The sequence below is a fragment of the Cydia splendana genome, chromosome 11 (genome assembly GCF_910591565.1).
Source record: "Cydia splendana chromosome 11, ilCydSple1.2, whole genome shotgun sequence".
NCBI classification, from domain to species: Eukaryota; Metazoa; Arthropoda; class Insecta; order Lepidoptera; family Tortricidae; genus Cydia; species Cydia splendana.
Genome location: NC_085970.1, coordinates 1,414,358 through 1,426,365, shown reverse-complemented (window position 1 = coordinate 1,426,365; position 12,008 = coordinate 1,414,358). Strand labels below are relative to the sequence as shown.

The following is a 12,008-nucleotide window of genomic DNA, read 5'->3' as shown; positions in this document are numbered from 1 at the left end:
AATTTATTTACTTGCATAACTGCAATCGTTAGAAAAACAATATACCTTGAAGAAAACTTCAGTATACAATACATCCATTACTTATATGAGCATTATTGATGATAATATCACCGTCAACATCTTCGACGTAAGGTCTAGTAGTTTATTAGCTAGTAACGATAGTAACTTGATCGTAAAATACTCAGACTCAATGTCTATGGAATTTGCACTAACTGCAGTAAAAGAAACCTTTAAAAATCAATCAAGACTTATTAATTATTCGCACAAAGGCACATTAATGTGACACGCAGATAAATTAATGTAAAAACATAACAAATATAATTCATGAATGATTTACACCTGCGTAGAATTCCTAGAACTTTCTCAACGAAAACATACAGCTGTGTAAACTTACAAATTAATTTACAAGAAGGTTTAATAAATCCCAAATAACAATAATATAACGAGGGCCTCACAAATATAAGAAACAAAAATCGTTAAGAGATAAAAATGCGTATAAAAAAGAGGTCATTAGTTAAAAATAAACAAACGGAGATCACTGAACTGATTGTGTATATTAATAATAAACAATAACTCACAAAGACGAGGAAATGCGTACATTACTGCAATAGCGATTGCAATAAAGTAGGAATAAATTATGATATGGCATCATTGTGTTATCGTATTTAAATACTGTTATTTACATTCTTTCTCGGCGCCTAGGCATAACTCTAGTATGTGATTATTGCTTTGTGTTTGTGTGTTTACTGTAGATATAGTTACAATTAAGGATTGAGAACGAGGTATATTTACTAACGTAGCGTGTGTTTTTTTCTAATTTATTAAAAATTTACATCAAGAGGTCGCGGGTTCAAACCCCGGCTCGTACCGATGAGTTTTTCGGAACTTATGTACGAAATATCATTTGATATTTACCAGTCGCTTTTCGGTGAAGGAAAACATCGTGAGGAAACCGGACTAATCCCAATAAGGCCTAGTTTCCCCTCTGGGTTGGAAGGTCAGATGACAGTCGCTTTCGTAAAAACTACGTCCTACGTCAATTCATGGGATTAGTTGTCAAGCGGACCCCAGGCTCCCAAGAGCCGTGGCAAAATGCCGGGATAACGCGAGGAAGAAGAAGAATATCAAAAATTAACATCAAATTTAGGTATAATTGGTATTATCAATTATAGAGCATCTGCGTACGGACAATATCGTAGTAATTTGACTTGAAATACACCAGAAAAAATAGTTAATATTATGTACCAATTATGTGTTTTCCTTAGTGGTATATTATGTTAATTACATAATGTTTACAATTCGCGATTTAATTGGCGGAGAGATAAAGGCATTTACCGTCATTGACTTATCATAATAGCTACGTTTAAAAGTGAAACATACTGTCTATTCCCCGTAACTTATCTATTTTGCCATTTTTCATGTCATCCAGCTGATCCAGCATTTATTATGACTACAACCTACAAGATATGACATAAATGTTCATGCAATTATATACATTGTTTCAATGTTATTTAAAAAAGGCGGATATTATGAAGTTTATGTAAACAGACACAGCTATCATGCTTATCAAAATGACTAACAAATGTGACATATTGCAGTTTTATCTTCTACCGCTTGAGATGAAAAAGTTCCAAAAAAAACACTGTCAAATAAATATAAAAACGACCGATAACAATATAAACATCTAGACTTTTCCCGTTTGTATTAAATCATATTTTTCACCTTAATGCAATCAGCTAAAGTTCAAAAATGCATACGCTATTTTTTTTTTGCGATAACAATGTTTGGTAGTTATCACAAACATATTTGACTTATTATAATTGGAATATTTAGAGTATGACGTGTGATTAATAAAAAACACAGTGTTATTAAATTGGCACATCTCGACATGCTTTTGTTTTGAAAGACGTCAGTGGAACCATGTTATGCGATACGATCGTCAACGTCTGCTGAGCCGATGTCGAATGAGGACAATCTCTCTAATGATTATTGTCATATCGCGTTGTACAGTCGCCATCAGATATATCGGAGCGGCCGAAGTGCTCACAAATGTCTATACACGCCTCTATTGTTAAGGCGTTAGAGTGCGTCTTCAGATAATTTTTGCACGTCGGCCGCTCGCATCCCATATATCTGATGGCGACAGTACATCTTAACTGACCATTTATAGATCTTGTGTCATTGGAATAAGGTTCATGAATTGTAAGTGTGGACAATATATGTGAGTTATATGACTATCAATCTCAACTGACTGTTACTGGTATTGTCATATATGACCTGCTTTATATAAGAAAGGCCCAACATATTGCTTTAACACGATGCGCAACTTTCTACCTACACGATCCAAATTCGTTTTCGTATCTTACCTATCAATCTTATCATGCAACGGTTTTGAAATGAAAGCTTCATTCAGAAAGCTCAAGCTAGAGTGATTTTCTCAGAACTTCGAACTATTCGGGGCATGTGATAAATTTATACAAATTGCCTTAAAAAATTTAATCCAGTCCCTTGTAGACTTTGATTAGGTGAGGTTAGATTTCGTAGGAACTTTTACTACCAACATTCATTTTAAAATTAAAATCTTTGTGAACTGACCGTTAGTAATTACTAACCTAAGCTTACGAAATTGTACTTTGCATATTTTAGTAGGAACATCGAATTCTCTATTACCTACACATGAAATTAGGGAATTATTGATAGAATCTATTTTAATAAAATAGCTCAGGCAAAAGCTTTCACCTAAGAACATTTTTCACCCGGCTGTTAGAAATAAAAGTTTGCCTGACTTTGAGTTTAACCATAGATCTCGTTTGCAGGAGCGCGCGTTTCGCGCGGGGCGCGTGCGGGGCGTGCGGAGCGTGCGCTACGTGCGGCACGGGGCGCGCGCGCACCATGCTCGCCACTATCAAGAGCTGCTGGAAGGTGTGGCGGTATGGCGACCTCTACATGGTAAGCAGCCTTCTCAGTTGTATGGGTTTCTGTAGAATGCCGATGCCGTTGCGTTGCTGAACGCATGGCGTCAACCGGAGACCAGTCGTTTTCAACAGTTAAGCAAGTGTTAATCAGTGCAACTGGTGATGTTCAAATACAGTGTCTATTTGTATTTGAGGAGATAGAACGCGTCAGTAATAAATAACTAACGAATACTGTAACTGCCAATAGTATCCCATCTCAGTACAAAGATTTAACATCTTACATATAGGTACCTACTCCTACGTAAAACTCGACTAACCTCTGTTAAAATTACCGATAGGGTCAAAGTGGACAAACGACTAGATTTGACAAATTATAAAAAACACTTATATTCAATAGCATGACATATATATCTAACTGCAGTAAATGTGTAGAGTAAATGCATATCGGAGTAAACCCAAGGATGCTGACGTCAGAAGAATCAGCGAAATGGATGACAATTGGTCGTAATGGCCGTTACGTGGGGTTGTGCAATAGAATGTATCACATGCGAGATCTAATTAGGAGATCAAGGTTGTATTATGCGTTTACCATCCATCTACTTAAACTAATTCAGCACTGATTTTGACCTGAAAAAGTGTGGTGGTGGCACAACACACGTCCTATTTTCATAGATATTTAACGTTCATGGTGGCAGGTCCACATGTTGTCATAGAAAAATCTGTGCAGACTTAGCTTGGTCAGAGTCTAACAAACGGATGATTGTTTCTCTGAAACAAATGATGAATGCTAATCTTACCTAAATATATAAAACAATCGCCTTGAATTTAAATTTGAAACAATATATTCTATAAATATTGCAGAGCTCCATTAAAAATTTTTTTTTTTGGAAAATCAGCAGCTAGAGGGGTGAAAATAGAGTTGAAAGTTTATTTTGACTTCTACGGGGATGAAGTTGAAGCAGAGGCTTAGTTCGTCATAACATAATCGTAATTTTAGAGGTTTCTTTGGCGTAAAATATAAAGTAAAATGTATACCATTACTATTTCCTGCCCGCGACTCCGACTACGTAGGATGATGATGATGACAATGATGATCGATAAAACTAGCCTTTGTCCTTCCTCAGGCCTCAAACTGGCACAAACTATCTCCATATCAAATTTCATCTAAATCGGTTAAGCGGTTTAAGCGTGAAGAGGTAACGGATACAGGGTTTGCTTAAATGATGTTATACAAATCACTTTATAAAGGGACATTACAAACACATTATATAGGTACAACGATCATCATATGGGTATGTTTGGTAACGGCGCTAACAAGTATAATGAGACGCGGCCTTCTCACGACCGGCGGTCACCGCGTTCAAGTTGAATGCCGCAATTATACCTACGCAAACGTCATGTGGCCCTGGTCAGTTTCATGGTGATCTGTTATCAGTTCTCATGGGATCTGTCATCTGCCCAACAGTGGGACAGGTTTTCATTCACATGTCAGAATGATATGAAGGGCTTTTTAGTAAACACTCGGAAATCTAAAAAAAACCGGGCAAGTGCGAGTCGGACTCGCGCACGAAGGGTTCCGTACCACAATTAAAAAAAAAACGGAAAAAATGCAAAAAAAAAAACGGTCACCCATCCAAGTACTGACCACGCCCGACGTTGCTTAACTTTGGTCAAAAATCACGTTTGTTGTATGGGAGCTGGGAGCCCCATTTAAATCTTTATTTTATTCTGTTTTTAGTATTTGTTGTTATAGCGGCAACAGATATACATCATCTGTGAAAATTTCAACTGTCTAGCTATCACGGTTCGTGAGATACAGCCTGGTGACAGACAGACGGACGGACGGACGGACTGACAGACGGACAGACGGACGGACGGACGGACGGACGGACGGACAGCGAAGTCTTAGTAATAGGGTCCCGTTTTACCTTTTGGGTACGGAACCCTAAAAACCGGACAAGTGTGAGTCGGACTCGCCCATTGAGGGTTCCGTACTTTTTAGTTTTTTTTTTATTCGTATGTCATTATGAGTCGTTCCACAGTTTTATACCACACATTAAGAGCGCTCTTACAAGAAAAGTCGAAATAATGCAAAATTGATGATACTAGTCGACGAAATTCAGGACTTTGCGCTCATTATTAGAAACAATGAGTACTTGTTCCAGTAAAAGCGTCTTCTTATCTTTATAAATATCGTTGTAAATATTAGAAAAAGGACTTATTAAATTAGTAATGATTTTTTTTCTGATGGTCGTTTCCGAAAAACCTCGTGAAGCACTGAATGGCAAGCTCTTATTTGGAAATGTTGAGAAGTTTACTCTGCTAAACCTGGCTATTTTGTATTACTAATACCCTGTACTTTAGGCATATCAAACGATATTTTTCCTACACACCTTTGAGAAAGAGAAAATCAAAGTAAAACGAACTCAATTTTCTCTCCGAAACAAGTGTCAATTCCTACGAAAATCTACTTAATATCGAAGTCATTTTCATACTCAAGCAATCTGCAACGTTTGCTTGTACTGTTGGTATACATTAGTGTTTATGAAATTCTACTATAATTTCTTGGCAATTTTTTGAAAACTACTCTATATTACCGATGACGCGCGCTGCGCCAGCTCAGTGCCGCGGCAGAGCTTGTAGAGGCAGGACGTGTGTCGGTCGGCTCCGCACATTTTCAACGGCGACGACGAGGTTTTTTATCATTGTGTGCGGCGGGCGCCGTGTAAAACGCTATACTGTGTGCGTGTAAACCGCAACGAGAGACTTTGATCCTAGCACTGTTTTTATAGTATTATAATTTATAATGGTACAGTTTAATAAACTACCGGACAGGATTAAAAATATTTGAAACGACCTGACATTCTATATGTATTTATTTGACTCAAGATAGTACTCAGGGTCTGATGATGGAGCCGGAAGGTGGTCACCGGTACCAATCAACCATGCAACTAAACCACTTCGTGTTTAGGCTCGTTTTATTCATCTCAACAAGATCTTTGACACAAGATAGTACTCAGGGTCTGATGATGGAGCCGGAAGGTGGTCACCGGTACCAATCAACCATGCAACTAAACCACTTCGTGTTTGGGCTCGTTTGATTCGGCTCAACAAGATCTTTGACTTAAGATAGTACTCAGGGTCTGATGATGCAGCCGGAAGGTGGTCACCAGTACCAATCAACAATGCAACTAAACCACTTCGTGTTTAGGCTCGTTTTATTCGTCTCAACAAGATCTTTGACTTAAGATAGTACTCAGGGTCTGATGATGGTGCCGGAAGGTGGTCACCGGTACCAATCAACCATGCAACTAAACCACTTCGTGTTTGGGCTCGTTTGATTCGGCTCAACAAGATCTTTGACTTAAGATAGTACTCAGGGTCTGATGATGCAGCCGGAAGGTGGTCACCAGTACCAATCAACAATGCAACTAAACCACTTCGTGTTTAGGCTCGTTTTATTCGTCTCAACAAGATCTTTGACTTAAGATAGTACTCAGGGTCTGATGATGGAGCCGGAAGGTGGTCACCGGTACCAATCAACCATGCAACTAAACCACTTCGTGTTTGGCTTCGTTCGATTCGTCGCAACAAGATCTTTGACACAAGTTAGTACTCAGGGTCTGATGATGGTGCCGGAAGGTGGTCACCGGTACCAATCAACCATGCAACTAAACCACTTCGTGTTTGGGCTCGTTTGATTCGGCTCAACAAGATCTTTGACTTAAGATAGTACTCAGGGTCTGATGATGCAGCCGGAAGGTGGTCACCAGTACCAATCAACAATGCAACTAAACCACTTCGTGTTTAGGCTCGTTTTATTCGTCTCAACAAGATCTTTGACTTAAGATAGTACTCAGGGTCTGATGATGGAGCCGGAAGGTGGTCACCGGTACCAATCAACCATGCAACTAAACCACTTCGTGTTTGGCTTCGTTCGATTCGTCGCAACAAGATCTTTGACACAAGTTAGTACTCAGGGTCTGATGATGGAGCTGGACTGTGGCCACGGGTACCAGTCTACCATGTAACTGAACCACTTCGTGTTTGGGCTCGTTTGATTTGTCGCAACAAGATCTTTGACACAAGGTAGTACTGAGGGTATGATGATGGATCCGGAAGGTGGTCACCGGTACCAATCAACCATGCATTTACACCACTTCGTGTTTGGCTTCGTTCGATTCGTCGCAACAAGATCTTTGACACAAGTTAGTACTCAGGGTCTGATGATGGAGCTGGACTGTGGCCACGGGTACCAGTCTACCATGTAACTGAACCACTTCGTGTTTGGGCTCGTTTGATTCGTCGCAATAAGATGTTTGACACAAGATACTACTCAGGGTCTGATGATGGAGCTGATAGACAGGTACCCGTCGCCACCTTCGCGCTCCATCATCAGACCCTGAGTACTACCTTGTGTCAAAGACCTTGTTGAGATGAATAAAACGTGCCTAAACACGAAGTGGTTTAGTTGCATGGTTGATTGGTACCGGTGACCACCTTCCGGCTCCAACATCAGACCCTGAGTACTATCTTGTGTCAAAGATCTTGTTGAGACGAATCAAACGATCCTAAACACGATGTGGTTTAGTTGCATGGTTGATTGGTAATGGTACCTTCCAGCTCCATCATCAGACCCTGAGTACTGTCTTGTGTCAAAGATCTTGTTGAGACAAATCAAACGAGCCCAAACACGAAGTTGTTTAGTTACATGATAGACTGGTACCCGTGGCCACCTTCCAGCTCCATCATCAGACCCTGTGTATCTTCAGTGTCAAAGATCTTGTTGAGACGAATCAAACGAGCCTAATCATGTTACTACATGGTTGATTGGTATCCGTGACCACCTTAATCATCATCAGATCCTCAGTACCAGTTCGTTTTTAAACCCTCGTTGATACAAACTTTACAACCTATAGGTACCAAATGCAATGACGAAACATGTAAATAAGCGAGTAGGTACCTATAATTTCTTTCGAGTAATATACCTTCATAAGTACGAGTATGGGGCTATTCATAAATTACGTCGTTTCAAATGGGAGGAGTGGGGGGGGGTCTGGACATCGGATGATGGTAACATGACGTAGGAGGAAACAGATTCATCCGAAGCTTGATTTTTGGATGATTTGAGGGGTGGGGGGGGGGTCAAAAATCGTCAAAAATAGATGACGTAATTTATGAACTGCCCCTATGTACATTTGCACTGCATTTAGTATTTTCGTACTTACCAAATAACAGTTTTAGAACTTTAAAAGTTAAGTACAGTTAGTGTTGTTATGGTTGATTTCAATATGCTTCGCGAAGGATCAAGAATGTTTAATCCATCATTGTAGTGCGAGTGTGGTAGAAGGGATCGGCATACTGAGCTCGCACGGCCTGCCGCAGCGCGTAAAATACCTAAACTCGCTCAACGCCGAAATGTAATAGCGCTCTTAAGTATTGTACTCCAATAAAACTGTAGTACTTTTTAGTATTTGTTGTTATAGCGGCAACAAAAATAGATCATCTGTGAAAATTTCAACCGTCTAGCTATCACGGTTCATGAGATACAGCCTGGTGACAGACAGACGGACAGTGGAGTCTTAGTAACGGGTCCCGTTTTTACCCTTTGGGTACGGAACCCTAAAAATCTAATATGTAATGATGAAGCTCGACCTTCCTCGATGGGCGATCGTAGCGTTCAAGATCAAGAACATGTTAGTATGTTCAATGAAATGTTTGTGGATTTTTATTTTTAAATGTTTGAGGATATTTTTAAGTGTTTGTGGATATTTTTAAATGTTTGAGGATATTTTTAAATATTTGAGGATATTTTTAATTTGCATGAAGGTCGTAAATTTAGAAGGAACTGAAATAGACTAACTGACCACTGAACAACTGGGTGTGGCCTGTGGCACGAGCAAAAATTTAAACTATAAGAAAAGGTACTTTTTATTTGGATAAGTATGATGAAAAACCCATTACCTACGTGCCGACAAGCTGTTAACTATTACTCACAGGAGAGACAAACGTACAGTACGCGCGAACACAAGAGTTCTCTCCTGTGGGCAATGGTTTACCTTTATAGCCCTTAACTTTTGTGCATGTCTACAGGAAGGACGCGAACAGTTTTGTGATTGACCCATTATCTAAATGTTGTTATCTTACAACGCTACTACTTTACGGCTACTGGTTAAACACAATTAGTAAATTCTAGAATTAAAACGTCACTTAATTACTAAATCACTAACTAACAACCGAAATATCCGAATTATAATTTCAAACAGGTCTTTGTACTCATAAGGTCAATGCACATTTGCACAACAAGCCACTGACAAACAAAAAAATATATCCTGATTTGTATCTTATTACGCACTAAAACTTTGAGATACGTCTAGATACGATATGGCTTAGATGTCATTGTCAAAAGTGCCTTTTATGTTTGAAGAAACGTCACTTTGACACTGACATATCAAATCCATATCGTATCTAGACGTAATATTAGACTTATCTTAAAGTTCGAATCAGGCCAATAGTCATTTCCTGTCGCAAGTCTGCAAATCATTCAAAATAAACATGCGTTTCTGCACTTTCTGCAGCGTAAGAAAAGATTGCAATGGTTACGTAATTTTCCACCAATTATCACAGGAAGATACTCACATAGGCGATAATTATACTCACAATCAGACACACGTTTCTACTTAAGTATTACCGCACTGCAATACCGATCTACGTCGTAAGTGCAGTACCCAGCGGCGCGGCGGCGATAGGCAGTCGCGAGAAACTACTATATTACATTTAAATTAAACTTTAGTACGATTGGACACTTTAATATTTAATAATGATTTTGAACTCAAATTCAGAGAACTCAAACAGGGACAAAATAACTACCAGATCACATAGTTTTCATTTAATTTCTGGGAATTAAGAATATGGTGTTTAATGTCTCATATCTTCATATGATCTATTATTATTATCATTGAGCTCATAATAAAATATGACAATTAATGTACCTTCATTAAAACAAAGATCATAATAGTATCAATTAACATTTGTGACGTTACGTTTGTTTACGTTTACATCGTATTGCGTAACTTTTTTTGATTAACATAAAAATGATGTATGTTAACAAAGCTATTTGCTACGCTACGCTGTACACTATACTCAGATTGTATGTAATTTTGTGACTAATTAATAATTAGTAATTATGGTCCCCGGCGCCAGGCCGGGAAATCGCTAGGTCGAAGAGAGAGAATTATGGTTATACAATTTAAATTCATCTATTTCCCACGTTTCTTCGATAAAGTAATTTGAATCAATGCCAGCTGCTGACAATCACGACTATTCAAATGACACCTTCATTTGTCAAAATTATAATGAGTAGGTACTTAATACACTAGAAGTTATGAGAGCACAGATGAACATACATTATCTCATGCATACATATATCCCCATCCCCTGATACCGTTTAAAAACATAAACCTCCTTTTGCTTTGCCATAGATATAGTCAGTTAAAAAGCCACAAATCTTAGGCCTTAGTTAGATACCTACACTTGTAAGTTTTTACTAACAAGGAAGCGTACCCAACTGTCCGGCTCCGATTTTATTAATTTTTATATATGTTATAGAGTAGTCTAAAATAACGGACACGTATTTTTTTTTAGCTGCCCATACTCACCCTACTGGGAGAAATTGACGACAAGTATGAAACTTTGAAGTGTGCTTTTTTTTTAAATATGAATTTGAGCTGAAATAGCAAAACACGTGTCCATTACTTTTTCATGTTCTCCAACATATATTCAAACCAGTAATTAACTAGAAATTTGCTTGAACTAAACTCTGTACAAAAGTTAGAGCGTTTTGTCACTTTTCAGTACCTTGGAGGCCAATTTCTCCCAGTAGGGGAGACCGAGGTGAGTTGTGACAGAGGAGAGTTATGACATTGTCGATTTTTTGGAATCTAATAACTGTTAGCGAGCTCGCAACAGTGTGCGTTTGTTAGCTCGTAACTTGAACTAACAGACGCGCGCTATTGCGACTTAGGGCCCGATTCGGATTTTGAAATAGACATCTTTTAGACATCACCAAGCTACGATAAAATTTAACATTTGCGCGATTCTGGAGATACTGTTGAACGATTTCCACAGGATATGACTTAGAGATCCAATTCACATCTAATAGATATCTTACTCTATCTAACGTAAAAGTGACACTGGTTGCCCGAATTGCGCTGCAAAAGAGAACTAGTTGATATCTAAACTATAACGTATCTAGAATGGATCTAGTACGTGTCGTCTTTTGTGAATATCTTGAAGTTCGAATACGGCAGCTAGTTTTTAGTTAATAGATTCCAAAAGATCGACTATGTCACAACTCTCCTCTGTCAAAACTCACCTCGGTCTCCCCTAGGTTGAATATGGGCAGCTAAAAAAATATGTGTCTGTTATTTTATACTACTCTATAACATATATCAAAATAAATCAGATCGGAGCCGGCCAGGTGGGTACCCTTGTAAGTAGAGTAGAGACAAAGCCATTTGTTAAAATGAGATAATGATATTCATTTCTCATTCTGTACTGTAGTAGTAGTAGTAGTAGTAGTATAGTATACGTAAGTAAAACTTACAAGTGTATCTTAGGCCTTTTAGCCGCGACTTTCCGATTGTCGTGCAGTTATCGTTCAATCAGGGCCGGTAAAGTGTAGCGAACATTTATTAATTGGCGAGCGGAAGCGGAAACGAGTCACAACGGCGGCCCTTTAAGTGTATGTTATAACATATCAATTTCCGGTATCTACTAATATGTTAAAGAACTATTTTTGCTTGACGCCACTTATGTATTAAATATAGGGCTACTGTATTTAATATACAGGGTGGCCAAAAAATAAGTGCATTCCCGTCTAAAATTCGTAATCACATGCAATTTTTTTTCTTTCTCAAAAGTGATATATTTAATGACTCCTTGACTAAATTCAAACATCAAGTACTTCTGGTTTTAAACGAACAATAGATTTAAAGACACTGTAACTTTACACTTTAATTGTATATTTAATGTATAAAAATAGTTATATCTTCATTAATTAAGCCCTTGTCCTAATTTTACTGTTGTTGTTAA

At 38.3% G+C, this 12,008-nt stretch overlaps 2 protein-coding genes across 3 annotated transcripts in view; one reads left to right on the top strand and one right to left on the bottom strand.

Moving 5' to 3' along the window:
* The window catches only part of LOC134795192 (neurobeachin-like), an 868,575-nt gene that overhangs the window by 31,988 nt on the left and 824,579 nt on the right, over positions 1–12,008 (bottom strand). The gene's annotated exons all lie outside the window — the stretch shown is intronic.
* LOC134794709 (facilitated trehalose transporter Tret1-2 homolog) overlaps positions 1–12,008 on the top strand; it is a 33,763-nt gene that overhangs the window by 5,068 nt on the left and 16,687 nt on the right. For both annotated transcript variants that reach the window (XM_063766490.1, XM_063766491.1), the window contains exon 2: positions 2,817–2,949. In XM_063766490.1, the coding sequence (XP_063622560.1) occupies positions 2,817–2,949 (133 nt within the window). The remainder of the gene's footprint in view (positions 1–2,816; positions 2,950–12,008) is intronic.